Consider the following 26,225-nt stretch of genomic DNA (forward strand, 5'->3'; position numbering starts at 1 on the left):
ACAGGTATTCCCACTTCCCTGGGCGGGAGGGAGGGACATTTTGCAAAGCATGCTTTCAGGGAGACATGTTCTGGGGGCCAGGTCATAAGTCTGTGCTTTGCTGTTCATAATGTTTCTAGAAGCAGGTGGGCAAAAAAAGCCACCTATGGGTTAGCAACCCTGATGGTTTGGGCCGGGAGGCTGGGTAGAGGGGGCAGGTCTGGCAGGGCTGTGTGCTCACTGAGCCTCTGTCCTCTTCCTTTGAGTCTCTGATAGACTTCTGCCTCCTACTTCCCTTTTTCGGTCCTTCTTGGCTTTGGTGGCTTCCTTGAAGTGGCTCAGTGGTGCCTGCAGCCTCACGGCTCCTGCTCTCTCCAGCTATGACTCACAGAGTCCTTCTACTAACAGGTGCGCCAGGAGTTGGGGGGGCCCTCGCAGTGAGGAGGAGGGGAATTTTTGGGTTTGTGAGTTTGTGGAGAGAAAGGGTACAGAATATTTAGGAGTTAGGCTGGGAGAGACAAAGGGGATTGGGGGAAGGTTAAGGGATTCAAGAAGCAGAGTAGAGCTAGACCAAGATGGGATGAGCAGAGAAGCTTGGATAAATGACTCAATTCATGGACTATGCAAGGGGGTTTGGCTGGTCCCTTCTTCACAGAGGAGGAAACTGCGGCCCCGAGAGGTGAAATGACACGTCTAAGTGTGCACAGCAGGTCTTGGCTTCTCTTCTTGGAGTGTATCTTCTTGGATTCCACCTCACCTCCTCCTATTGGTCTCCTCTTTTCCAAGGACGCAGGTGTAAATGTTTGTTGAATGACTGACTGATCAAAATGATTCAAGATTTTTCCCTTTGTGTCTGTGTTTTGTGCACTAAGAGCCAGAGAAGGGAAAAAAATGCTTGAAAGTTGCATAGGAAGGAAATTACTTGAGTCTTTAGGAACTTGATGGTTGGGCAAATCAGTGGGGTGGGAACCCAGGGTGGGGCTCAGAGAGGGGCTGAATGCACCTGTTGATGGAAATAATCAATAAACAAGAAAAGAGTTTTCTTTGAGCCAAACTGAGGACTATAGCCCAGGAGACAGCCTCTCAGAGAACTCTGAGGAACTGCTCCGGAGAAGCATGGTTTTCAGCACAGTTCTATATCTTGTCAGAACAAAGAACAACAAACAAGTCAGGGATACATTCCTTCAAGGTTAAAAACCAAACCAAACAAACAACAGATCAGCATGTACACAGCCAGTCAGTATGGCCTTGGCACCTGGGAGTCTTATCATCAAAGGAGTAGCGGCACTGGCGTCCCAGGAAGGGAGGCATTTAATCTTTATTTTTAACATGGACGTTCTTTACTTCTGGACAATGCACGCTTTTCTTTAATTATTAAAATAGTTGTACGATGTATGTTTGATAGGCTACACACAGGCTGTTTTCGTTAGCATAAAATTCAAGCTAAATCATGTATAAGCCAGAATGACTCCCCCATAGCTCAATACGTGAAAATTTCTTCCATTACACCCTGTTGGTGGTTCTTAGGCCAGGAGTCAGCAAACTGTCCTCTGTGGGCATAAGATGAGGGCTCCACCATGTGTTTTTGTACAACCTGGAGCCATAGGTCCCAGATGAACATTTATAATCGATTCATGACAGGGAACACTAACTTTGAATCACTTTGAACACTAACTTTGAATGGCGTGCAATGTTATTTCTCCTAAAGGATTCCACTTGTCTCATCAGTAAATTTGTATTACAAAAAAAATTGTACTCAATTATTATATTTTGAATTTCCTTCATGAAAAATTTGTAGACATGCATTACCTCTTTTCTTATATAGGTATGTACGTAATAGACTCCATTTGCCTCTTGGTCCACAAAGTCTAAAATATTTACTATCTTGCCCGTTATAGAAAAAGTGTGGTGACCTCTGCTCCAGGCTGGGACCTGGGAGGCACCCATGTCCATGCTGGGTTAGGGTGAATCCCAACGGGAAGATGCTTGGGGCAGGAGGGCAGGCTGCTTTCTTTTATTTAAAAAAAAATAAATTTATTTATTTATTTATTTAATTTTTGGCTGCATTGGGTCTTCGTTGCTGCGAGCTTTCTCTAGTTGCGGCCAGCGGGGGATACTCTTTGTTGTGGTGCGCAGGCTTCTCATTGCGGTGGCTTCTCTTGTTGCGGAGCATGGGCTCTAGGCACGTGGGCTCAGTAGTTGTGGCCCACGGGCTTAGTTGCTCTGCAGCATGTGGGATCTTCCTGGACCAGGGCTCGAACCCGTGTCCCCTGCATTGGCAGGAGGATTCTTAACCACTGCGCCACCAAGGAAGTCCCCAGGCTGCTTTCTTAACTGTCTCCTTCTCTCCTCCTGATTCCCGCCCCCCTTGTTCTCCCTCCAGCCTTGGCCTTATGTCACGGGTTCAACCTGGACACGGAAAATGCAGTCATCTTCCAAAACAATGCAAGGGGCTTCGGGCAGAGCGTGGTCCAGCTTGAGGGATCCTGGTAAGGGCCACAGGGGGACTCCCTGCCCACACACTTTCCCTCCAAGGCTTAATATACCTGAAAAAAAAATCACAATTTCTTTGATTTGTTTTTTTCTTAATTTATCAGAGTTCTAAATTCAAAAGATACAAAAGAGTGTGATAGTAAGAAAGTCTCTTCCTCACTCCCTTCCCCCAATTCCCTCCCTAGCAGGGTCCCTGTTGAATGGTTTCTCATGTGTTCTTTCAGAGAGATTCTACAGTGCACAGACCTCCACATCATCCTGCACACAATTTGTAGCACACATTATACCCAAACTACAACCTGCTGCCTATTTTTGTAAATACATTTTATTGACACTCGGCTACCCCTACTCCCCACTTGTCATTTATTATTATTTTCCAATATTTAAAAAAATTTTACTGGAGTATAGTTGATTCACAATGTTGTGTTAGTTTCAGATGTACAGCAAAGTGATTCAGTTATACATATACATATATTCATTCTTTTTCAGATTCTTTTCCCATATAGGTTATTACAGAAAATTGAGTAGAGTTCCCTGTGCTATACAGTAGGTCCTTGTTGGTTATCTCTTTTATATATAGCAGTGTGTGTGTGTTAATCCCAAGCTCCTAATTTATCTCTCCCCCTCACATTTCCCCTTTGGTAACCATAAGTTTGTTTTTGAAATCTGTGAGTCTGTTTCTGTTTCGTAAATAAGTTCATTTACATCATTTTTCTCTGTGTGACTTACTTCACTTAGTATGATAATCTCTAGTCATTTATTTTTTAGGGCAGTTTTGGAGCTATAGTAGCAGAACAGAGAGGCTGGGACAGAGACTCTATGACCTGCAAAGCCTAAAATATTTACTTTTACAGAAATAATATTTATGGAAATAATGTTACTTTTCTAGAAGAAAGTTTGCTGGCCTCTGCTCTATACTGTCCTTTGCATTTTTTTTTTAAATTAATAGAGCTTGCTGATTTTACCAAACAAATGAAAAAAGAGCTTACTTGTTCTTTTTAATGCTTACATCATATTCCATTATTTGGAAGTACTGTAATTTACATTTATATTACATTTAAATCTCTTTTTAAAATTTATTTATTTATTTATTTATTTAGGCTGTGCTGGGTCTTAGTTGCGGCACACGGGATTTTCATTGCGGCATGTTTAGTTGCGGCATGCAGGATCTTCAGTTGCAGCATGTGGGCTCTTAGTTGCAGCATGTGGGATCTAGTTCCCCTACCAGGGATTGAACCCGGGCCCCCTGAATTGGGAGCATGAAGTCTTACCCACTGGACCACCAGAGAAGTCCCAAAATCTCTTCTTAATGGACATTAGATTGTTTCCAAACTTTTGCTATATGAACAATGTTGGCATTTTGTACATGTGCAAGTATATTTTGGAAGTAAATTCCTAGAACTAGGATTGCTGGATCCAAGGGTACATGTGCATATGTAAATTTAATAGATTTTTTCCAAATTACCCTCTATGAGGGTGGCAACAATTTGCACTCACACCAGAAGTTTATGCAAACACCTACTTCCCCACCCACTTGCCAACCCAAAGTGTTAGCAAACTTATGGTCTTTGTAAATTGAACAGGTGAGAAATGGTATCGCAATTTAGTTTTAAATTGCATTTCTTTTTTTAAAAAAATTAATTAATTAATTAATTTATGGCCACGTGGGGTCTTCCCATCGCGGTGGCCTCTCTTGTTGTGGAGCACGGGCTCTAGGTGCGCGGGCTTCAGTAGCTGTGGCTCGAAGCCTCTAGAGCGTAGGCTCAGTAGTTGTGGCGCACGGGCTTAGTTGCTCCGCGGCATGTGGGATCTTCCCAGACCAGGGCTCAAACCCACGTCTCCTGCATTGGCAGGCGGATTCTTAACCACTGCGCCACCAGGGAAGCCCTGCATTTCTTTTTTAAGGAGAGATTTATTTCCTTTCCTGTGAACATTTTTTTCTTATCTGTTGCCCATTTTTCTCTTGGTTTGTTTTTTTTTCCTTACTGGTTTGTGGGAGCTCTGACTATACTGAGGAAAGTAGTCTGGGGTATGAGTTGCTTACCTCCCTCCCCCGGTTTATTGTTTGTTTTCTGACTTTGCTTTTGGTAGTTGATCAGATACAGAAATTTATTTAAAATGACTGTGGAGTTGAATGTATTCACTTTAAAATGACCTCTGGGTATTATGTCATTCTTAGAGAGGCCCTTCTCACTCCAAGATTAAACATTTTCCCACTTTTGGATTGTACATGGATTAACTCATTTAATCCTGATAATAACCTTGAGGTAGGTACTGCTATTATCCATATTTTAGAGATGAGAAAATTGAAGCACAATAAGGTAATTAATTGACTTGCCCAAGGTCACACAGGAAGTAAGGGTGGGACTAAATTTTAATTTCAGGCAGTAAAACTCCAAGGCCTCTATTCCTGTCCTCTATGCAATATTGCATCCCTGCCTGAACGGCGAAGTGATTCCAAGTTGGGAAGGTAGACTGTCTACCTTCACTGTTTGGCCTTCAGGATTTGGAAATTCTTGAATTTACTGAAATGACCCCTGGGAATTCAAATGACTGGATTACGAGAATATTCACAATGAACAATCAGCGGTTAAAAAAAATTCCCATGTTTTTCTTTGCTGAATCTTCCTCCTATTTCTGGGAGTTGGGGAATCCCTGTGAGGTTGGCTCCCCCACTTTTATTTTGGATGGCGGAACTTCCACGGTCTCCTTCTCTCCCCAGATGTCATAGCGTTCTCTTGTCCCCCAGGCTGGTGGTTGGAGCCCCCCAGGAGATAAAGGCTGCTAACCAGACGGGCGGCCTCTACCAGTGTGACTACAGCATGGGCAAGTGTGAACCCATCCCCCTGCAGGGTGAGTCACTGCCCCTCGCTGGGACCTAGGGCTAGGGTTCCACCTCTGCACACACCTGGACTTGCCAGACGTTGCCTTTGTCTTGAGATCTGTGATGGGGGCCCAGGGAGCCAGCTCCCTGGCCTCTGAGCTGTATGCAGGCACCCTCAGACATCCCTCTGTGTCCCTTTCCATGACCTACGTGCCTCCTTGAACCCCTCAGACCTCCATGTCTCCCTGGCTGAGGTTCCTGTCCATCCCCTGTCCAGTTCTTACACAGTCCTGTCCATCCCCGAGGGTGACCATGTATATATCTGTCCCCTCAGTCCCCCCGGAGGCTGTGAACATGTCCCTGGGCCTGACTCTGGCGTTCGCCACCAACCCTTTCCGGCTGCTGGTGAGTTGCCTTGGGTCATGGGAGTGTCCCAAGGGAAGGAGTTGGGAGCCTAAGACTGCTGGGGCTGGGGTCTTGGTGGGTGGATGTGCTGGGGTGAAAGGACAGGAAGCAGGGACAGCCCCTCCCACCTATCCCCTGCCCCCTAGGCCTGTGGCCCCACCGGGCAGCAAATCTGCAAGGAGAACACCTATGCGAACGGCTTCTGCTTCCTGTTTGTATCCAACCTACAGCATCAACCCAGACGGCTCCCAGAGGCCCTGAGAGGTGGGTACAGACGAGCAGCATGAAACTGGAGGGAGCTGGCAGGACTGGGCTGAGGGGCTCATAGTCTGGGGGTTTATTTAAAAGTCTTGGTGCAGAAGCGTGAGGGAACTGGGCTCCAATGCAGAGAGGGGCTCTGGAGAGGTGCTAGGATCTTGCGCTTTGAGGAAAGTCCTGATATAGCCACCCATCTTTGTGAGACAATGTCTCAACCATTGTCCTTAGAGTTAGTGCCTGGACTCAGCCTGGCCATAGTGCCTGACCGTAGCCTTTGAGGCTCTAGCTGGTGTGGCCCCCGTCCACCTCTCCAACTTCTTTCCCAACCCTTCTACCTTACTCACTGTGCTCCAGCTGCCTTTCTTCTCCAAGAACCACACCAAGCTGTCCCTGCCTCAGGGGCTTTGCACTTACTATTCCTTCAGCCTGGCATGCTCTTTCCCCAGATCTCAGCTGACAACCTATTACTGTCATCTCAGCTCAAATGTTAACTCTTCAGAGAGACCTTCCCTGAGGGACTCTTCTAATCATTTCCACCATCACTTCCTACCACATTGCCCTGCTTTGCCCTCTTCATACCTATATATCCATATTTTACTTATTTCTTAAATGTCCTTTCTTCTGGGATGTAGGCTCTGTGATAGCCAGAGATTTTGTCGAGTTTGTTGACTTGCTGCTTGACAAATTGCCCTTGAACTTAGTAGCCTAAAACAAGAAACATTAATTATCTTACAGTTTCTGTGAATCAGGAATCTGGACACAGCCTAGTTGGGTATCTCTGTCTCATGGTTTCTCATGAGCTTGAAGTTGTCAAACCAGGGGTGTGGTCTCATCTGAAGGCTTGACTAGGGGAAGATCCACATCCAAGCTCACTTATAAGATGGTTGGACTGAGGGCCTCAGTCCACACTGGCTGCTGGCTGGCTGCTTCCCTCACTTGCTTGTCCCATGGGCTTCCCCTCAGAACAGCTCACAACATGGCAGCTGGCTGCCCTCAGGGTGAGTGAACAAGGCAGTGAGAGAGCAAGAGAGAGTGAGAACCCAAGATGGAAGTCACGGTCTTTTATAATCTAATCTCAGAAGACTTCTGCCATATTGTATTCTTTGGGAGTGAGTCAAAAAGTCCAGCTCACAGAGAGGATGTAGAGAAAAGGGAACCCTCCTACACTGTTGGTGGGAATGTAAATTGGTATAGCTACTATGGAGGACAGTATGGAGGTTCCTTAAAAAACTAAAAATAGAGCTACCATACGATTCAGCAATCCCACTCCTGGGCATATATCTGGAAAAGACAAAAACCTTAATTCAAAAAGACTCATGGACCCCAGTGTTCATAGCAGCACTATTTATAATAGCCAAGGCATGGAAGCAACCTAAGTGTCCTCCAACAGAAGAATGGATAAAGAAGATGTGATATATATATATATATATATATATATATATATATATATATATATACACACACACACACACACACACACATAAACAGAAACAACAGAATACTACTCAACCACAGAAATAATGTTATTTGCTGCAACATGGATGGACCTAGAGAATATCACACTAAGTGAAGTAAGTCAGAGAAAGACAAATATTACATGGTATTACTTCTATGTGGAATCTAAAAAATAATATAAATGAACCTATATGCAAAACAAAAACAGACTCACAGACATAGAAAACAAATTTATGGTTACCAAAGAGGAAAGGGAAGTGGGAGGGATAAATTAGGAGACTGGGATTAACAGATACACGCTACTACATATAAAATAGATAAGCAACAAGGATTCACTGTATAACACAGCGGACAACATTCAATATCTTGTAATAACCTAAAATGGAAAATAATCTGAAAAATATACTTGAATCACTTTACTGTACACCTGAAACTAACACAATATTGTCAATTAACTATACTTCAGTAAAAATAAATAAATAAAAACTCCAGCTCACAATCAAGATGAGGAAATTATGCAAGGGTGTTAACTATCAGGAGGTGAGAATCTTGGGGACCATCTTGGTGGCTCCTTACCCTTGCTCCCCAAACATCTGTTGATTGAAAGAGAGTGAGTGAATGAATCTTTTAATCCAGCTGACTTCTTTTTTTTTTTTTTTTTTTGTGGCTGTGTTGGGTCTTCGTTGCTGCGCGTGGGCTTTCTCTAGTTGTGGCGAGCGGGGGCTACTCTTCGTTGCAGTGCGCGGGCTTCTCAGTGCCGTGGCTTCTCTTGTTGCAGAGCATGGGCTGTGGTTGTTGAAGCACGCAGGCTCAGTATCTGTGGCACGTGGGTTCCAGGGTGCACGGGCTTCAGTAGTTGTTGCACGCGGGCTCAGTAGTTGTGGCACATGGGCTTAGTTGCTCTGTGGCATGTGGAATCTTCCTGGACCAGGGCTCGAACCCATGTCCCCTGCATTGGCAGGAGGATTCTTAACCACTGTGCCACCAGGGAAGTCCTATATCCAGCTGATTTCTGACACCAATTTCTTCAACTGCTTGGCCATCTTTTTGCTTGTTTCCAAGTTGGTTCTGGAACCAAGGGCAGATATGTCTTCCTTTTACAGTTTTTTTTTTTTCCTCAAGCTCCTTTGTACTTCACTCTCAACCAATAACCTTCCCTCCTTCTTCACAGAATAAACCAAGGCTGCCAGGTGTAAACTACCTCTACGTCCTCCTTCTCCTTGTCCAGATTTCCTTGATGGCACCACTCTTGGCAGCATCTCACTGGTTTTAGAGGAAGACCTGTCTTTTCCATGAGTAATTCTTCCATCTGGGCTTTTGAGGCTCTCTCGCATCACCAACTCTGGGGTTCACATCTTTAATCACTTGCTCTCTCCAGGAACCTAAATCCCGTCCCCTCCTTTGAATGTAAACCTGCTCATGCTACCCATAACTTAAAAACAATCAACCACTCAAACTGATAGCAATGAAAATTACCTCTCTCCTTGTTTCCATTGCCCCCATGCTGTGATCCTTCGCCCTTTGACATCTGGCTCCTGCCCACCCATCATATAGACCTTGCTGTTGCCAGTGGCATCTGTGACCCTCTAAAGGCCAACTCTCTATTCTGTCCTCATGTTCTCTGACTTTTCCAATGTGACCTGAAGATCACCTCTTCCTTCTCCCAGCACCTTGGCTTCAGACATCTCTCCTCTCCTCTCTTCTCTTCCTCTTGCTTGTGCCCCTACTGAGGGCTTCTATGAAGCTCCAGCTCCAAGCTGTCTTCCTCTGCCTCCCCTGCCCACCTAAGGGCACCTGATTACAGCTTCTGTTCTTGCCCATGTGCTCTTCGTGTCTGACTGCATCCAATTCTGTGGCTTCAGCTCCCACCCCCACGTTTCTCTCTTCAGTCCTCACTCTTAAGCGTTCCAGGCTCTTCTTTTTGAAAACATTTTCATTTCCTTAAAAATAGATAAAACATGCACTCGGTTCAAAGTTCAAAAGGCACTAAGGGATATACCATAAAAATCTCTCCTTCTTGGGTCTCCGAGCCTCGTCTTTCCTTCCTGAGAGGCAGCTACTGTTACCAGCGTCTCGTGGCTTCTTCTGGAGGTACTCCACGTATCAATATTTACGGACATAGGCGTCTGTATACTTCACTTTGTGCCACAAAAGGTAGTGTGCTCTACACACTGGATTGTACCTTGATTCTTTTCACTTAGTGTACCTTTGAGATTTTCAAGAAAATTTCTGGCTTATCTTCCCTGTTTATTTTCTATATAAATGTTAGAATCTGCTTGTCTATTTTTTAAAAAGCCAATACTTTTTCTGGGTAATTTTATCTCATTTTTTCTCTAATGATACAGTAAAATTGACCTTTTTTCCCCTTGTAATGTACAATTCCATTAATTTTAAGATATGCTTAGATTTGTGTAAACAGCAACATGAACAGGATACCAAAGAATTCTTTTACCACCTAAAAAATCCTTTGTGCTATCCCTTTCTACACTGGACCCTTGAAAAACGGCCAGTTTAAACTGCGTGGGTCCACCTATATGTGGATTTTTTTCCCACTAAATTCGTGCTACAGTACTACCGGATCTGAGGTTGGTTGAATCCGCAGATGCAGAATTGCGGATATGGAATTGCGGATACGAAGGGCAGACTGTGAAGTTATACACGGATTTTCAACAGCATGGAGGGTGGGGGCCCCTCATCTTTGCGTTGCTCAAGGGTCAACTGTATTTAGAAAGGGACTAATTATAAAGGTGTGGCAGGGTCTAAAGAAGCTACAAGGGATGGTCCAGGAACCCAGGGTGAAAAACAGTGGAGCTGTTGCCACCCTAGGCTGATGGGACAAGGAGAGGCAGAAGTCCCCAGAATCTGGAAGGACAGGGAGTCATGGGGAGTGGGCCTCCTTGAGAGGAGCACTGATCTGTTGAGGGACATGATTGGCCCAAAGCAGCCTTGCAGGAAGGGAGCTGAGGGAAATACTCTGATCTCACCCTCTTCCCTCCCTCCGGTCTCCTGTTGAGGCTCCTAACTGGGCAAACGCAGCTAGAAGCCAGAGGTTGAAAGAGCCCTGTTGACATGTCCCATGTGGGCTGAGCTCTGGGCAAAGTGGGGAATGGTAGAAAGTGGATTTGGGGCTGGGGCAGAATGGGGTGTTGGAGGGAGGACATCCAGCATACGTTTATGTGCACTATTCCTTTTTTCCCCTGTAACTTATTTCTCCCTTTGTATTTCTGGCAAATTATTTCTTATTCTTCATGAAGTAGCTCTGATAGCACTGCTTTCCCTGACTGCCTTGAGCAGAATGAACCATATTTTTCCATACCACTCTGTCCCATGCTTTTATTTAGCTAGGCACATGGGTTGCATCTTGTTCACCTTTCATTCTCATTGCTCAGCAGAGAGCTGACATGCAAAAAATGAACCCTGAGCCTCTTGTAATCAATTCCTTTTCCTTTTTCCCCAGGGTGCCCTCAGCAAGACAGTGACATTGCTTTTTTGATTGATGGCTCTGGTAGCATCAACCCGACAGACTTTCAGCGGATGAAGAACTTTGTCTCAACTGTGATGAGTCAATTCCAAAAGTCCAAAACCTTGGTAAGGGTCAGTGGGTAGGTTAGGGAACAGCTTGCATAAGGTTGGCAAATACGTGGCAACCAGGCTGCCACGTTACTGTCCTGCTTCTATTAGAGATGTTGCCAACTTGCCAGTTGATCATCGTTTTCTTTCATGATTTGCTTCCTTGCTCTGTCTGGATGTGGCCTCAGCCTTCCTCCAGCCCCCTGTAAAGCAGGCAGACTAATTGATAGGGGTTGGCGTGGGACATGAAACCCACATGTCATCTCTGGCTGAGTTCTAGTGCTGGGAAGTGGGAGCTGATGGCCGATCTCTGTCCTGGTGAGGCAGAAGGACTGGGGGCAGGGCAGAATTTGGAGGAATTTGGAGACTAGAGTGTTTCAAGATTTATGGAGAGCTTGCTGGGAGATGGTTAAGGGGGAGGAGGGACACCTTCTCCAGTGTAATACCAGGTGCCCGTTCCCAGTTCTCTTTGATGCAGTACTCTGAAGAATTTCAGACTCATTTCACCTTCAACGACTTCAAGAGAAACCCTTCCCCGGAATTGCTGGTGAAGCCAATAATACAGCTGTTGGGGAGGACACACACAGCCACAGCGATCCGCAAAGTTGTGTAAGTGCTTCCCTCTTTGCTTAGGATGGAAGGAGGAGGTTTTATTTTTCATTGAGCTTTGCAGGAAGAGGGGAGTTGTTCAGACAGGGCTGGGGTAGAGGGTATTTCCGGTGGAGGGGTGAGTAAACGTGTGGAGGAGGGACTGTGCCTGGTATGTTCATGACATACAAGTCGTGAGTAAAGGTGGGATTAAGGGGGCGGGGAGGGAAGGGAAGGCTAGAGGGAGGCTAGAAAGATCAGTTGAGGCCAGGTCACCAAGGCAACTGAAAAGCCAGTGGATCCATTGAAGGTTTTAGCAGTGGGGAGACGTACCCATATCTTGTTTTAGAAAGTTCACTCTGATCTCTGTGTGTGTGTGTGTGTGTGTGTGTGTGTGTGTGTGTGTGTGTGTGTGTCTGTGTAGAGGCAAGGGTGGAGATTGGGACAAAAGTGCAGGAGGATACGCTGGAGAACCATTGCCTCACATCAGGAGAGGTTTGATGAAGGCACAATTAAGCTTATTAATTTGTTTTTAATTTAGAAGGAATAATACTCAGTTAAAAAAAAATCAATCTATGCCAAAGTATATAATGGCAATGAAGGCTTCCTTTCCCTCCACTCTTTCCCGTTCTCCTGCTGCCCTTCCAGATCTTGAGGCAGCTACATCTCAGTGTTTGTCCCAGGAGAACCCAAGTGCCTCCTAGACAGAGCCCAGTTGCATCTGTAACTGCTGACGTTCCTTCCCTAGCATCAAGCGTATCTCTGTCGGCTCGAATTTGACTTTTCCTTCCTCTACCCTGGACAGAAGAGAACTGTTTCACAGCAGAAATGGAGCCCGGGAGAATGCCCTTAAGATCCTGGTTGTCATCACAGATGGAGAAAAGTATGGCGATCCTTTGGACTACAAGGATGTCATCCCTGAAGCGGATAGAAAGGGGGTCATTCGCTACGTCATTGGGGTAGGAAATGTGGCTCTCCGGCCTGATGCTTCTGTAGAGGGTTCTAATTGGATACACCCTCCTTTGAATTTGCAAACATCAATAAAATCAAAGTGGGGCAAGGCTCATCTCTGCTAGCCCATATGTTCACAATAGTGAACTATTGTCGCAATAATGCTATGTAACAAACTATCCCAACATTCAGTGGCTTAAAACAGTAAGTGAGTCTGTGGGTCAGCTGGGCAATTTTTCTGGTCCTAGCTGGACTCCCTCATGCATCTGTAATCAGCTGCAGGTTGGTTGGCAGCTCTGATGATCTTGGCTGGGCTTTCTCCATTTCTGAGTTGTTGCCATCGATATCTGTTTGCTGGGCTGGAACGACCGGGGTAACTTGGCTCTTCTGTTCCCTGTGTCTCATCCTCCAGTGGGCTAGCCGGGGCGTGTCCTCATGGTGAAGGCAGAGGAGCAAAAGAGCAAGTGGAAATGTTGCAAGCACTTTTTCCAGCCTCTGTTTTTATCACATATGATAATGTCCGTGGGCTAAAGCAGTACACATGGCTGAGCCCAGAGACAATGAGCGGAACAGAATACTCTGCCAAGAGGAAGAGGGCAGAGCACAGCTTTGGGGAAAGGTCTTGGCTACAGGAAGGGGCAAAGGGTTGGGAACATCAGTGTCCTCAAACTACTACAGTATCTTGCATGACATAGAAAGAGGTATCATCACGGGTCTCTGGCTTGGCAAGTAGGAAACACCTTCATGTGAAGGAGAAAGCGCCCCCTTCCTCTGAAGAGAGGTCAGCCCCACACCAGGAGGTATGACACAGCAAATGGACCAAAGGCTGGATTTCAGCCCCAATTTCTCCCTTGACAGAATGTAGAGTGTACGACCTGCTCTACTGTATCTGGCAGCTCTGTCCCAGGGAACTTCTGGTGCATTCCTTCCTTGGACAGATATTGTTTCAGATTCTTTTCCTGCAGAATTTTCTTTGCTGGAGGAGAGTGCTACCCCCAGAAAGTGTCTGATTCGGCCTCTGTTTTTTGGTAACAGGTGGGAGATGCCTTCTTCAGTGACAAATCTGTAAAAGAGCTCGATACCATCGCATCCAAGCCGCCTGGTGATCACGTGTTCCAGGTGAATAACTTTGAAGCTCTGAAGACCATTCAGAACCAGCTTCAGGAAAAGATCTTTGCGATTGAGGGTGAGCTAAGGTTTTGTCATCCTGGAGCAGCTCCAAAGGCAGCTCCTTATCCCAAAATACGTACTTCCCTGTAGAAACAAGAACCTCCTAGCCCTTGGTACCCTGAGCCTCAGCATCAACTCCCTTCTTCTTCTATTTCCCAGCAACTCTGGCCTCTCTCGCTCAATTACTCTGAAATGGAAGGATCTAGACTTTTCTCTCTAATTTTGCAATCTTGGCTATAGGCTGAAAAATTAGAGGGTAGGGGAGTCAAATCCCTCACAGTATTTTCCCCCAAATTTGGATGTGTTGCCAACATTTGTCTCTTTGGTTCACTGCTGTATCCCCAGTGCCTAGAATAATGCCTGGTACATAAAGGGTGCTCAATAAGTGTTTGTTGAATAAAAGAATTTAAAAGTTGGGGGAAGGTTCATATACAGTCTGGATTTATGGTTTCTCTTGAAAATTTGGAAGATTAGACACCTTTAGGACCATATTCCCGCTTGGCAAAAAGTAGTTGGAGCCAAATAGCCACCATCCCTTTAAAAGGGGCATATGGCTAGATAAGCAACAAGCATATAAATTGTAGCCATTATCTTTTTTTTTTCTGATTTATTCATTTATTTTTTTGGCCACACCATGAGGCATGCGGGATCTTAGTTCCCCGACCAGGGACTGAACCCGTACCCCCTGCAGTGGAAGTGCAGAGTCTTAACCACTGGACCACCAGGGAAGTCCCTGCACTATCTTGTAACAACCTATAATGGAGTATAATCTGCAAAAATACTGAATCACGATGCTGTACACCTGAAACTAACATTAATATTGTAAATTAACTATGCTTCAATAAAAAAAGGAAAGCATAACAGAGGACATGTAAGAAAAAGGGGGGTGCACATGGCTTCCATCTGAGCCTCCTTTTGTCTGGCCACCATATCACTGAGTTTCCAATCCCTGTTCTAGGCTCCTCTACTTTCTTTAATGTAAACGTTCTTCTCCTCACAGGTACGCACACAGGAAGTACCAGCTCCTTTGAGTATGAGATGTCTCAGGAAGGCTTCAGTGCTGTCTTCACCTCCGTAAGTGGTCTTTTGTTTAATTGGGGGTGGGGGCAAGACGAAGAGGGAGAAGAGGTTCAAAGGTTTGGGGGCTCATCTCTGTGACAGGTGTTTGTTGGGAGGCACCTCTTTGATGGGCAGCAGTGGTCCCTTCTCTCTTCCTTGTCAATCCTGTTCTTTTTTTAAAAAAATTGAGGTATAATGGACATATAACATGATAGTAGCCTCAGGTGCACAACATAGTGATTTAATATATGTATATAGCATTGCAAAATCATCACCACAATAAGTCTAGTTAACATCCATCACCTTACACAGTTACACGATTTTTTTTCTTGTGATGAGAACTTTAAGATTTATTCTCTTAGCAACTTTCAAATATACAATACACTATTAACTGTAGTCACCATGCTGTACATTACACCACCAGGATTTATTTATTTTATGACTGGAAGTTTGTACTTTTTTTTTTTTAACATCTTTATTGGAGTATAATTGCTCTACAATGGTGTGGTAGTTTCTGCTTTATAACAAAGTGAATCAGCTATACATATACATATATCCCCATATCTCCTCCCTCTTGCGTCTCCCTCCCACCCTCCCTATCCCACCCCTCTAGGTGGTCACAAAGCACCAAGCTGATCTCCCTGTGCTATGCAGCTACTTCCCACTAGCTATCTATTTTACATTTGGTAGTGTACATATGACCATGCCACTCTCTCACTTCATCCCAGCTTACCCTTCCCTCTCCCCGTGTCCTCAAGTTCATTCTCTACTAATGCGTCTTTATTCCTGTCCTGCCCCTAGGTTCTTCATAACCTTTTTTTTTTTTTTAGATTCCATATATATGTGTTGGCATACAGTATTTGTTTTTCTCTTTCTGACTTACTTCACTCGGTATGACAGACTCTAGGTCCATCCACCTCACTACAAATAACTCAATTTTGTTTGAAGTTTGTACTTTTTGACCACTTTCACCCATTTTGCACACCACCCACCGTTGCCTTTGGCAATCACCAATCTGTTCTCTGTATGTATAAGTTTGTTATTTTTAACTTCACATATAAGTAAGATCATTCAGTGTTTGACTTTCTCCGATTTATTTCACTCAGCATAATCCTCCAGGTCCATCCATGTTGTCACAAAGGGCAGGATTTCCTTCTTTTTAATGGCTGAATAATATTCTGTTGTGTACATATACACCATATTTTCTTTATTTGTTCATCCGTTGATGAACACTTAGGTTGCCTCCATGTCTTGGCTATTGTAAAAAATGCTGCAATGATCATGGGGTTGCATATACCTTTTCAAGCTAGTGTTTTCATTTCTTTTGGATATTTACCCAGAAGTGTAATTGCTGGATCATACTGTAGTTTTATTTTTAAAGTATTGAGGAACCCCCATACTCTTTTCCATAGTGGCTTCACCAATTACATTTCCACCAACAGTGTACAAGGGTTCCCTTTTCTACACATCCTTAACAACACTTATTTCTTCTCTTATGATGCCAGGCATCTAACAGGTGTGAAGTGATACCTCATCGTGGTTTTGATTTGCATTTCCTTGATGATTAGTGATGTTGAGCACTTTTTTCATGCACCTCTTGTCCATCTGTATGTCTTCTTTGGAAAAATGTCTTTTCGGATCCTCTGCCCATTTAAAAATCAGGTTTTAAAACAAACTTTTGAGTTGTATGAGTTCTTTATATATTTTGGATATTAACCCCTTATTGGATACATGATTTGCAAATATTTTCTCCTGCTCTGTAAGTTCCCTTTTCATTTTGTTGATGATTTCCTTTGCTATGTAGAAGCTTTTTAGTTGATGTAGTCCCACTGCTTATTTTGTTTTTGGTGTTACATCTAAAAAATCATCACCAAGACAAATGTCAAGGAGATTACTACCTATGTTTTCTTCTTGGAGTTTTATGGTTTCATGTCTTATGTTCAAGTCTTTAATCCATTTTGAATTGATTTTTGTGACTAGTGTAAGATAGTGGTCCAGTTTCATTCTTTTGCATGTGGCTGTCTAATTTTCCCAACACCATTTATTGAAGAGACTGTCCTTTCACCATTGTATATTATTCTCTCCTTTGTTGTATATTGATTTACCATATATGCATGGGTTTATTTCAGGGGTCTCTGTTCTGTTCCATCGATCTACGTGTCTGTTTTTATGCCAATACCATACTGTTTTGATAACTATAGTTTTGCAATATAGTTTGAAACCAGGAACTGTGATGCCTCCAGCTTTGTTCTTTCTCAAAATTGCTTTGATTATTTGGGGTCTTTTGTGGTTCTATACAAATTTTAGGATTGTTTGTTCTACTTCAGTGAAAAAATGCCATTGGGATTTTTGATAGGGATAACACTGAAGCTCTAGATTTCTCAATCCTGTTCTACCTTCTTGCCCAGGATGGTCCCTTGTTGGGCGCTGTGGGGAGCTTTGACTGGGCTGGTGGAGCCTTTCTGCATACACCAAAAGATAAAGTCACCTTCATCAACACAACCAGGGTAGATTCAGACATGAATGATGCTTACTTGGGTAAGTAGAGAGGGCAGGGTTACTTTAAGAAGGGGTCAGGATATGGCATAACTCAACTAGTTTAGATGTCCTTGGATCTTTCATAAGCTCTTGGGATAGGTTTAAAGACAGAAATTTCAAAGCTTCATTTTAATTATGTTAATGAAGAGGAATATAGTGCAGGGTCCAATTACCCCAAGCTCCCAAGCATGGGGCTGCCCCACTGCCCCTGCTCAAGGGATAGTCCTGTTGGAGGTGGCAGTGTTTTCCTCTTAGTTCATCATCTTCAGGTTATGCTGCTGAAGTCATCTTGCAGAACCGGGTGCAAAGCCTGCTTCTGGGGGCACCTCGATATCAGCACATCGGCCTGGTGGTGATATTCAAAAAGAATGCAGGTGCTTGGGAGAAAAACGCTGAAATCAAGGGCAGCCAGGTGAGTGCAGAGTGTGTGGGGCATGGATGTGCCAACAGAGGCACCCTGGGGGCTGAGGGCTTCTGGGATGGGCATCATTAGATCCCAAGTGTGACAGAGTTTTGTAAAGCAGAGGGCTTTAAGCTGGAGAGTCATGGGACCAACTTTGCATTTGAGAATGTTGTGTCCTCACTTTTCTAATAATGGTAAATAACAACACTTGACCTGTACAGAGCTCTCTACAAGTCTACCTGTACACAAAGCTGGCATTTGACCAGTCCATAACCAGTATAGCCATATTAGTTATTAAAATATTGAAATAATTCTATGTCTGTCAATAAATAGCTGTTTCCTTGAGACATCTTTCCCCCATGCACCTGCCATACACTCTGGCCCCTCCCCCCAATACTCTTTGAACTTCCCCATGATCCAGCAACTATGAAGTCAGACAGGGAACCTCAGGGGACCTCTAGGACCCACTCCAGCTAAGCCCATGGTTGGTGCCTGAGAAGTCCCAGGAGTTCAATGTTTTGAATATCACCCCTGCAAAAGCTGTTTTTTAAAATCCTCAAAAAAGTATCAGCAAACAGAATCCAGCAATCTATAAAAAGGATAGTACATCGTGACCAATTGCGGTTTATCCCAGGAATGATGCAGGGCTTGTTCAACAATGTTGCAGAAATGGACAAGCTGATTCTAAAGTTCATATGACAATGCAAGAGACCCAGAATAGCCAAAATAATCTTGAAAAAGAAGAACTAAGAAGAACTAAGTTGGAGGATTCACACTTCCCAATTTTGAAACTTACTACAAAGTTACAGTAATCAAGACAGGGTGGTACCAGCATAAGGATAGACCAGTGGAATAGAACTGAGAGTCCAGAAATAAACCCATACATCTATGGTCAATTGATTTTCAAAAAAGGTGCTGGGTCAACTGGATGTCCACAGGTAAAAGAATAAATTTGGACCCTTACCTCACAATATGCAAAAATTAATTCAAAATAGATCAAAGACCTAAATGTAAGAACTAAAGCTATAAGCCTCTTAGAGGGATTCATAGGTGAATTTTTGTAACTTTAGATTTGGCAACAATTGTTTAGCTATGACACTACAAGCACAAGCAATCAAAGATAAAATAGATTAGTTGGACTTCATTAAATTAAAAACTTTTGAGCAGCAAAGGACACTATCAAGAAAATGAAAAGAATGGGAGAAACTATTTACAAATCATATATCTGATAAAAGTCTAGTATTTAGAATATATAAAGAACTTTTACAATTCAACAATAAAAAGCCAACCTCATGTAAAAATGGGCAAAGGATTTGAATAGATATTTCTACAGACAAGACATAAAAATGACTAATAAGCACATGAAAAGATGTTCAACTTTATTCATCATTTGGGAAATACAAGTCAAAACCACAATAGAGATACCATTAGAATGGCTATTTAAAGAAAAAAATGAAAAATAACACATGTTCCTGAGGATGTGGAGAAATTAGAACCCTCATACATTGCTGGTGGTAATGTAAAATAATACAGCCCTTATGGAACACAATTTGACAGTTCCTCAAAAAGTTAAATATAGATTTATCATATGACTCAGAAATTTCACTCCTAGGTATATACCCTTTTCCAGAATGAAAATAGTTGTTCAAACAAAAACTTATACGTGAATGTTCATAGCAGCATTATTCATAATAGTCAAAAGGTAGAAAGAACCTAAATGTTCATTAACTTATGAATAGATAAACAAAATGGGGTATATCCATACAGTGGAATACTATTTAGCCATAAAAAGAGTGAAGTGTTGATACACGCTACAACATGGATAAACCTTGAAAAATTTATGCTACATGAAAATAGCCAGTCACAAAAGGACACATATTATATGATTTAATTCATCTGAAATGTCTAGAGTAGACAAACCCACAGTCAGAAAGTAGATTAGGGCTTCCCTGGTGACGCAGTGGTTAGGAATCCACCTGCCAATGCAGGAGACACGGGTTCAAGCCCTGGTCTGGGAGGATCCCACATGCCGCGGAGCAACTAAGCCCGTGTGCCACAACTACTGAGCCTGTGCCCTAGAGGCTTCGAGCCACAGCTACCGAAGCCCGCGCGCCTAGAGCCCGTGCTCCGCAACAACAGAAGCCACCGCAATGAGAACCCGCGCACAGCAACGAAGACCCAATGCAGCCATAAATAAACAAATAAATTAATTAAAAAAAAAAAAAAAAGAAAGTAGATTAGTGGTTGCCAGGGTATGGTGGGGGGTGGATTGGGAGTGACTTCTAACAGTTACAGGGTTTCTTTCTGGGGTGATGGAAATGTTTTGGAATTAGTGGTGATGGTTACATAACGTTGTGAATATACTAGAACCCACTAAATTGTATACTTTAAAATGATGAATTTTATGGAATGTAAATTTTATCTCAGTTTAAAAGAGCCATTCTGAAAAATAAATCAATGTAATTCACCATAACAACAGACTAGAGAAGAAGAACGTAATAATCTTAACAGATACAGAGAAAGAATTTGACAAAATACATTCTTTCATGATGTTTTCTTCTCAGCAAACTAGGAATTAAAGGGAATTTCCTCAACCTGAGAAAGAACATTTACAAAAAAATCTACAGCTAGCATCATATTTAAAAGTAAAAGAGAATATTTTTCTCCTAAAATTGGAAACAAGGCAGGAATATCCACTCTTACCACTCCTATACAACATTATACTGGAAGACGTAGCTGGTGCAATAAGACAAGAAGAGAAAAGAAAAAAGAGCATGTGGAGTGGAAAGGAAAAAATAAAACTGTCTCTATTTGGGGATGACATGATTGTTTGCATGGAAAATCCCAAAGAATCTACAAAAAAGCTATATAAGTTATTTCAGTGAGTTCTCAGGATACAAGATCAATATGTAAAAATCAGTTGTATTTCTATACTAACAATGAACATTTGGAAATTTAAATTTAAAGAAAAAGGACCATTTATTAATACAATAGCACCAAAGACCATGAAATACTTAGGTATAAATCTAACAAAATGTGTACAACATCTTTATACTGAAAACTACAAAACACTAATGAGAGAAATCAAAGCCCTAAATAAATGGAGAAATATACTGTGTTCATGGACTGGAAGACTCAATATTGTTAAGATGTCACTTTTCCTCAAGTCGATCTATAGACTCAACACAATGCCAATCAAAATCCTATTTTATTTTGTAGAATTGACAAGCTAATTCTAAGATTTATATGGAAAATCAAAGAAAGTAGAATATCCAAAACAGTTTTGAAAAGGATCTTAGGTAAATACCATTAGGTATTTAGTGGAAGATTCATACACTATGTGATTTTAAGGCTTTCTATAAAGTTACAGTAAGCAGGACAGCGTGGCATTGACAAAAGGATAGACATGAAGATCAATGGAACAGAATAGGCCTGAAGTATAAGCCTGACACATTGATTTTCAATAAAGGCACAAAGACAATTCAATGGAGAGTTCAATGGTGCTGGAACAATTGAACATCCATGGTAACAAAACAAAACAAAATCCTTACCCATATCTTGTCAATTCAACCATGTTAAGATTAATTTAAATCGATCATAGAGCTAAATGTAAAATCTAAAACTACTATACTTGTGGGAGAAAACATAGGATAAAATTTTTGTGACCTTGTGTTAGGCAAAGAATTCTTAGATATAACACTAAAAGCATGGTCCATAAAGAAAAAAAAATGATAACTCAGATTTCAACAAAATGGAAAGTTTTGCTCTGTTCATTAAGAGAATGAACAGATAAGCTATGGACTGAGAAAATATTTGCAAATTTTACTTCTTGTTTTAAAAAGTTACATATCTGACAAAGGACTTAATCCAGAATATATAAAGGATTTCAAAACTCAAGAATAAGAAGTCAAACAATCCAATTCAAAAATAAGCAGAGTATTTGAACAGACACTTCACCAAAGAAGATATGTAAATGGCAAATAAGCACATAAAAACATGTCCCATGTCATTAAATCATTATGGAAATGCAAATTAAAACCACAATGAGATACAACTGCACACCAATTAGTATGGTTAACATAAAAAAGGAAATAAATTGGCAATATCAAGTTCTGGCAAGGATGTGTAGCAACTAAAATTCTCAGACATTGCTGTTGGAATGGAAAATGGCATGGCTGCTTTGGAAAACAGTTTTCAGTATCTTACAAAGTTCAACATGCAGTTGCCATAACACTCAGATATTTACCCAGGAGAAATAAAAATAGACGTTCACTGGAAAACCTGTATATGAATGTTTCTAGTAGCTCTATTCGTAACTGCCAAAAGTTAGAAACAACCTGAATATCCCTCAACTGGGGAACGGATAAACAGTGGTACATCCATACAATGGAATACTAGTCAGAAATAAAAGGGAACGGATTACTGATACACGCAAAAACTTGGATGAATCCTAAATGCTTACTCTAGTTGAAAGAAGCCAGACCCAAAAGGCTACACACTGTATGGTTCCATTTATATAACATTCTGGAAAAGGCAAAACTATAGGGACAAAAAACAGATCAGTGGTTGTCAGGGGCTGGTGACTGAGGGAAGAGGTTGATTACAGCATAAGGGAATATTTTGGGGGTGATGAAAGTGTTCTGAATCTTGACCATCGTGGCAGTTACATGAATTTATGTATTTGTCAAAACTCATAAAACTACACTAAAAAGTCTGAAATTTTTTGTATGGAAATTATACCCCAATAAACTTGACCTAAAAACAAAAAAATCCTGTTGACTTTAGGATGAAGCTTAAATGCCTTTACTGGACCATTGGGAGGCCTCCCTCAGTGGTGTGTGGGGCAGAAATCAGACTGTAGTGAGTCATGTCTTGACGTCCTCTGCACTTTCCTTCCTAGAACTTGCCCCAGAAGCTTGAAATTTCCATATACATCTCCCTTTTATCCGTTACTATTCCCCTCCATTCCACCCTGCTGCACCTAGAGCCTTGGAAGGCACTGTCTCCACTACCCAGCCTCACGCTTAGCAAATAGAAAACCCTTGTTTGTTGAATGAAAGAATGACTAAATGGATGATTCCTATGGATGAATTCTACCTGTTTACATTGAACATATTTTGGTGTTTTTTTGAACATACTTTTAAGATTCTTTTAAAAGGCAGACATTATTTCTCAATATCATGCAAAAAAATTCCTGTGGCAATAGTTGTTTTTCATCTAAGCCAGTTGATTCCTTGTTAGCCAGACTGCCAAATTTGACTTGCCTCCCTAAAGACTTGCAATATATTGAAAGGATATCCTGTCTGGTCTTCCAGGCTTTTCTGTCTGTATTTTCAAATCCAACTTCTTCGCTACCTTAATCATCTCCCTGGAACACCATTTGGGGTAGATCCTCACTACCTGTCAACTCTATCATATACTCCTCTAACTGGCAGTACATTCAAACAAGGATTGATCATGAAACAGAGAGAGGACCACATCCGCTCCAAAGGGCTTTCCTCAGCAGGCATGATTTTTCTTCACAGGGAGAAAAATCCCCGTGCTCTGCTTTAGGTGGAAAGAGGTATGTGATCTTGGCCTTATCTCTTTCAGATCGGCTCCTACTTCGGGGCCTCCCTCAGCTCCGTGGATGTGGACAGAGATGGCAGCTCCGACCTGGTCCTCATCGGGGCCCCCCATTACTATGAGCAGAGCCGAGGGGGGCAGGTGTCCGTGTGCCCCTTTTGCCGGGGGGTGAGTGGCTGATGAGACCCGGGCTGGGTGGGGTCTGGGTGTGGAGGTGTCTCCTGGGTTGAGCCCTGACACTGTTTTTGTTCTGCAGAGGGCTAAGTGGCAGTGTGGTGCTGTCCTGCGAGGGGAGCAAGGCCACCTCTGGGCCCGCTTTGGGGCAGCTCTGACGGTGCTGGGGGATGTGAACGGGGACAGGCTGACGGACGTGGCCATCGGGGCCCCGGGAGAGCAGGAGAACCGGGGTGCTGTCTACCTGTTTCACGGAACCTCGGGACTGGGCATCAGCCCCGCCCACAGCCAGGTGAGGCCCGGTCACAATTTTTGTTACAACTGTAACCTCTGCCAATCTGTCCCTTTCTAATTCAATGTTCCGACAGCTGCCAGATCAGTTCTCCCAGTAGTCCTTTTCGGAAGCTTCAAAAATAACACATACTTGACAGAAAAGATTCATTCTTACCACAACTAGAGGAGGTGCACAGGGCCATCATCACTCCCACTTTACAGACGAGAAGATGAAGGCTCAGAGGTGATGAACGGTGAGGTGGAAGTGTTAGGATGTAGACATTCCTTTCCTCTGAATCTCGGTCTTGGTAGGATGACCAGCAGACCCGGTTTGCCCAGATCTGTCTCGGTTTTAGCACTGAAAGTCTCACAGCTCAGGAAGGCCTATGGTTGGTCACCCTTCCAGGACTGCATGCTTCATTGGCTTGTGACTTGTGCAGTTACACGGGGCTCCTCTCTCAGAACGGCGCTGTGCTTAGATTAAGGCTCTGCTCTGGCCATCTTGAAACTCTTAACTTTTGAACAAGGAGTCCTACATTTTTTTCTCCCCACTGGGTCCTGCAAATTATGTAGCTGATCCTGATAGTTGGTCACTTGAAATGCGGGTCACCACAACTGGTTTCCTCTCTAAACTGGCTCCCTGTTTCCTGCTGGATGAAGCCCACTGTCTGGAGGGACCCCCACGGTCTGGCAGTCTCCCATCACAGCCCGCTGAGGCCATCCAGTCTGCTGGCTTCTGGTCTCTGTTTTTTTTCCAGCCTCACATTTTTCTTCTGTCCTTTCTCTCTCTGTCTCCTCATCACTCCTGCCAAATCCCTCACCCTAGAGGTTCAACCCTACCCACACATCCAAATCACCAGAAGGTCTTAAAAAACAGGTGCCTGGGCCCTGCCAGTAGGGGTTCTGATTTAATTGGTCTGGGGTCAGGGCCCCAGGCATCAGTAGAGTTTTTTCAACATTGTATTTAGAAAATTTTCAAAGTTACTGCAAAGTTGAAAAACTTGTCCAGTGGACATCCATATATTTATGAGCTAAAATCTACGATGAATATTTTACTAGATTTACTTTATCACATCTCCATCCTTTTTCTACCTGTCCATTAAGTTCATCGTTATTTTTTCTAGTGCAATTCAAAGTAATTTGCAACACCAGTCCAACTTCGCCCCTAAATACCTCAGCGTGCATATCATTAACTAGAATTCAAAATATTCAAATATGCTTACTGTTATTTTTAAGATCAAATGTACAGACAGGAAAAGCACAAATCTTTAGCCAGTCAAAGAATTTTGAAAAATATAATCCACAATCTTATCAAGATGCTGAACATAAGCGTCACTCTAGAAAGTTCCCTCCCGCCCCCATCCAGTCAATTTCTGACCCCACTCCCTCCCAGAGGAAGCTACTGTTCCAGTTATTTTCCACCACAGATGAGTTTTGTCCATTCTAGTGTATGAAATAGTACACTACATAGGCCCTAGTATTTTTCACACGCTCTGGAGTTGCAGCCCGGGCTAAGCACTACTGCCTTACGTTCTTCCCTCTGTGTCACGGAGCCTCTTTCCACAATTGTGTGAATATTATAATATGCCTCTTTTCATTGGCACCTGTTGTTTCTCTGCGTAAATGGGATTTGAAGGCTCTGGTTTTACTTCACTTTTATTACAAAAGCTTTACATGCTTGTACAAATTTAAAAATCTAAAGTAAACAGTACCGCAGGTTCAGACATTTGGTGTATGTGCTTGGCTGAGGAGCCAATGGGGCGAAGCTACCATCTGTGGGATTATGACTGAACGCCTCTAAGTCAGCATCCCGCCCAGGCAGAACGAGGCGGCAGCGCCGCGGAAGCCTCGGTTGGCCTCGGATAGCCGGTCCCCCCGCCGTCCCCGCCGCGCGTCGGGACCGGGGTCCGGTGCGGAGAGCCCTTCGTCCTGGGACACGGGGTGCGGCCGGAAAGGCGGTCGCCCCCTCGCCCGTCACGCACCGCACGTTCGTGGGGAACCTGGTGCTAAACCATTCGTAGACGACCTGCTTCTGGGTCGGGGTTTCGTACGTAGCAGAGCAGATCCCTCGCTGCGATCTATTGAAAGTCAGCCCTCGACACAAGGGTTTGTAAAATAATAAGAAAAAAAGAAGGAAAAAACCAACAGTGAAAGTCTTAACACCCTCCCCTTATCTGCACCTGGAAAGGAAAACAAGGTAAGGGGAGGGTCCACACACTCACCCACCCTCATCCACACCTACATACCTGCTCTCACCCACCCACAACCCCCATACACCCGCTCCCACCCCACAGACTTTGGAATTAAAAACAAATGCAAAAAGGGTCATGCAATACTATTGCTCTACTGTCTGCATTTTTTACTTGCTCTTTTCCTAGGACTGGGGCTAGGGTGATAGTATGCAGATGAGCAAAACTGCTGTGGCTCTCCCAACTACCATATTATATAATTTCAAAACAAAGCATCCTTCCAACAGAATACGCTAACTTTTTCTCAAAAAAATTTGCAGTGTAATGTACG

General features: G+C 43.2%; 1 protein-coding gene across 1 annotated transcript in view; it reads left to right on the forward strand.

The window, feature by feature from the left end:
• Positions 1-359: 359 nt before the first annotated feature.
• Positions 360-26,225, forward strand: part of ITGAM (integrin subunit alpha M) — a 35,860-nt gene continuing 9,994 nt past the window's right edge. Inside the window, exons 1-14 of the mRNA XM_061210143.1 lie at positions 360-387; positions 2,363-2,468; positions 5,222-5,325; positions 5,631-5,701; positions 5,848-5,965; positions 10,872-11,002; positions 11,448-11,593; positions 12,378-12,531; positions 13,559-13,709; positions 14,694-14,767; positions 17,161-17,290; positions 17,560-17,702; positions 23,286-23,426; positions 23,515-23,724. Of these exons, the coding sequence (XP_061066126.1) occupies positions 360-387; positions 2,363-2,468; positions 5,222-5,325; positions 5,631-5,701; positions 5,848-5,965; positions 10,872-11,002; positions 11,448-11,593; positions 12,378-12,531; positions 13,559-13,709; positions 14,694-14,767; positions 17,161-17,290; positions 17,560-17,702; positions 23,286-23,426; positions 23,515-23,724 (1,707 nt within the window). The remainder of the gene's footprint in view (positions 388-2,362; positions 2,469-5,221; positions 5,326-5,630; positions 5,702-5,847; positions 5,966-10,871; positions 11,003-11,447; positions 11,594-12,377; positions 12,532-13,558; positions 13,710-14,693; positions 14,768-17,160; positions 17,291-17,559; positions 17,703-23,285; positions 23,427-23,514; positions 23,725-26,225) is intronic.

Source organism: Eubalaena glacialis, chromosome 13 (assembly GCF_028564815.1).
Source record: "Eubalaena glacialis isolate mEubGla1 chromosome 13, mEubGla1.1.hap2.+ XY, whole genome shotgun sequence".
NCBI classification, from domain to species: domain Eukaryota; kingdom Metazoa; phylum Chordata; class Mammalia; order Artiodactyla; family Balaenidae; genus Eubalaena; species Eubalaena glacialis.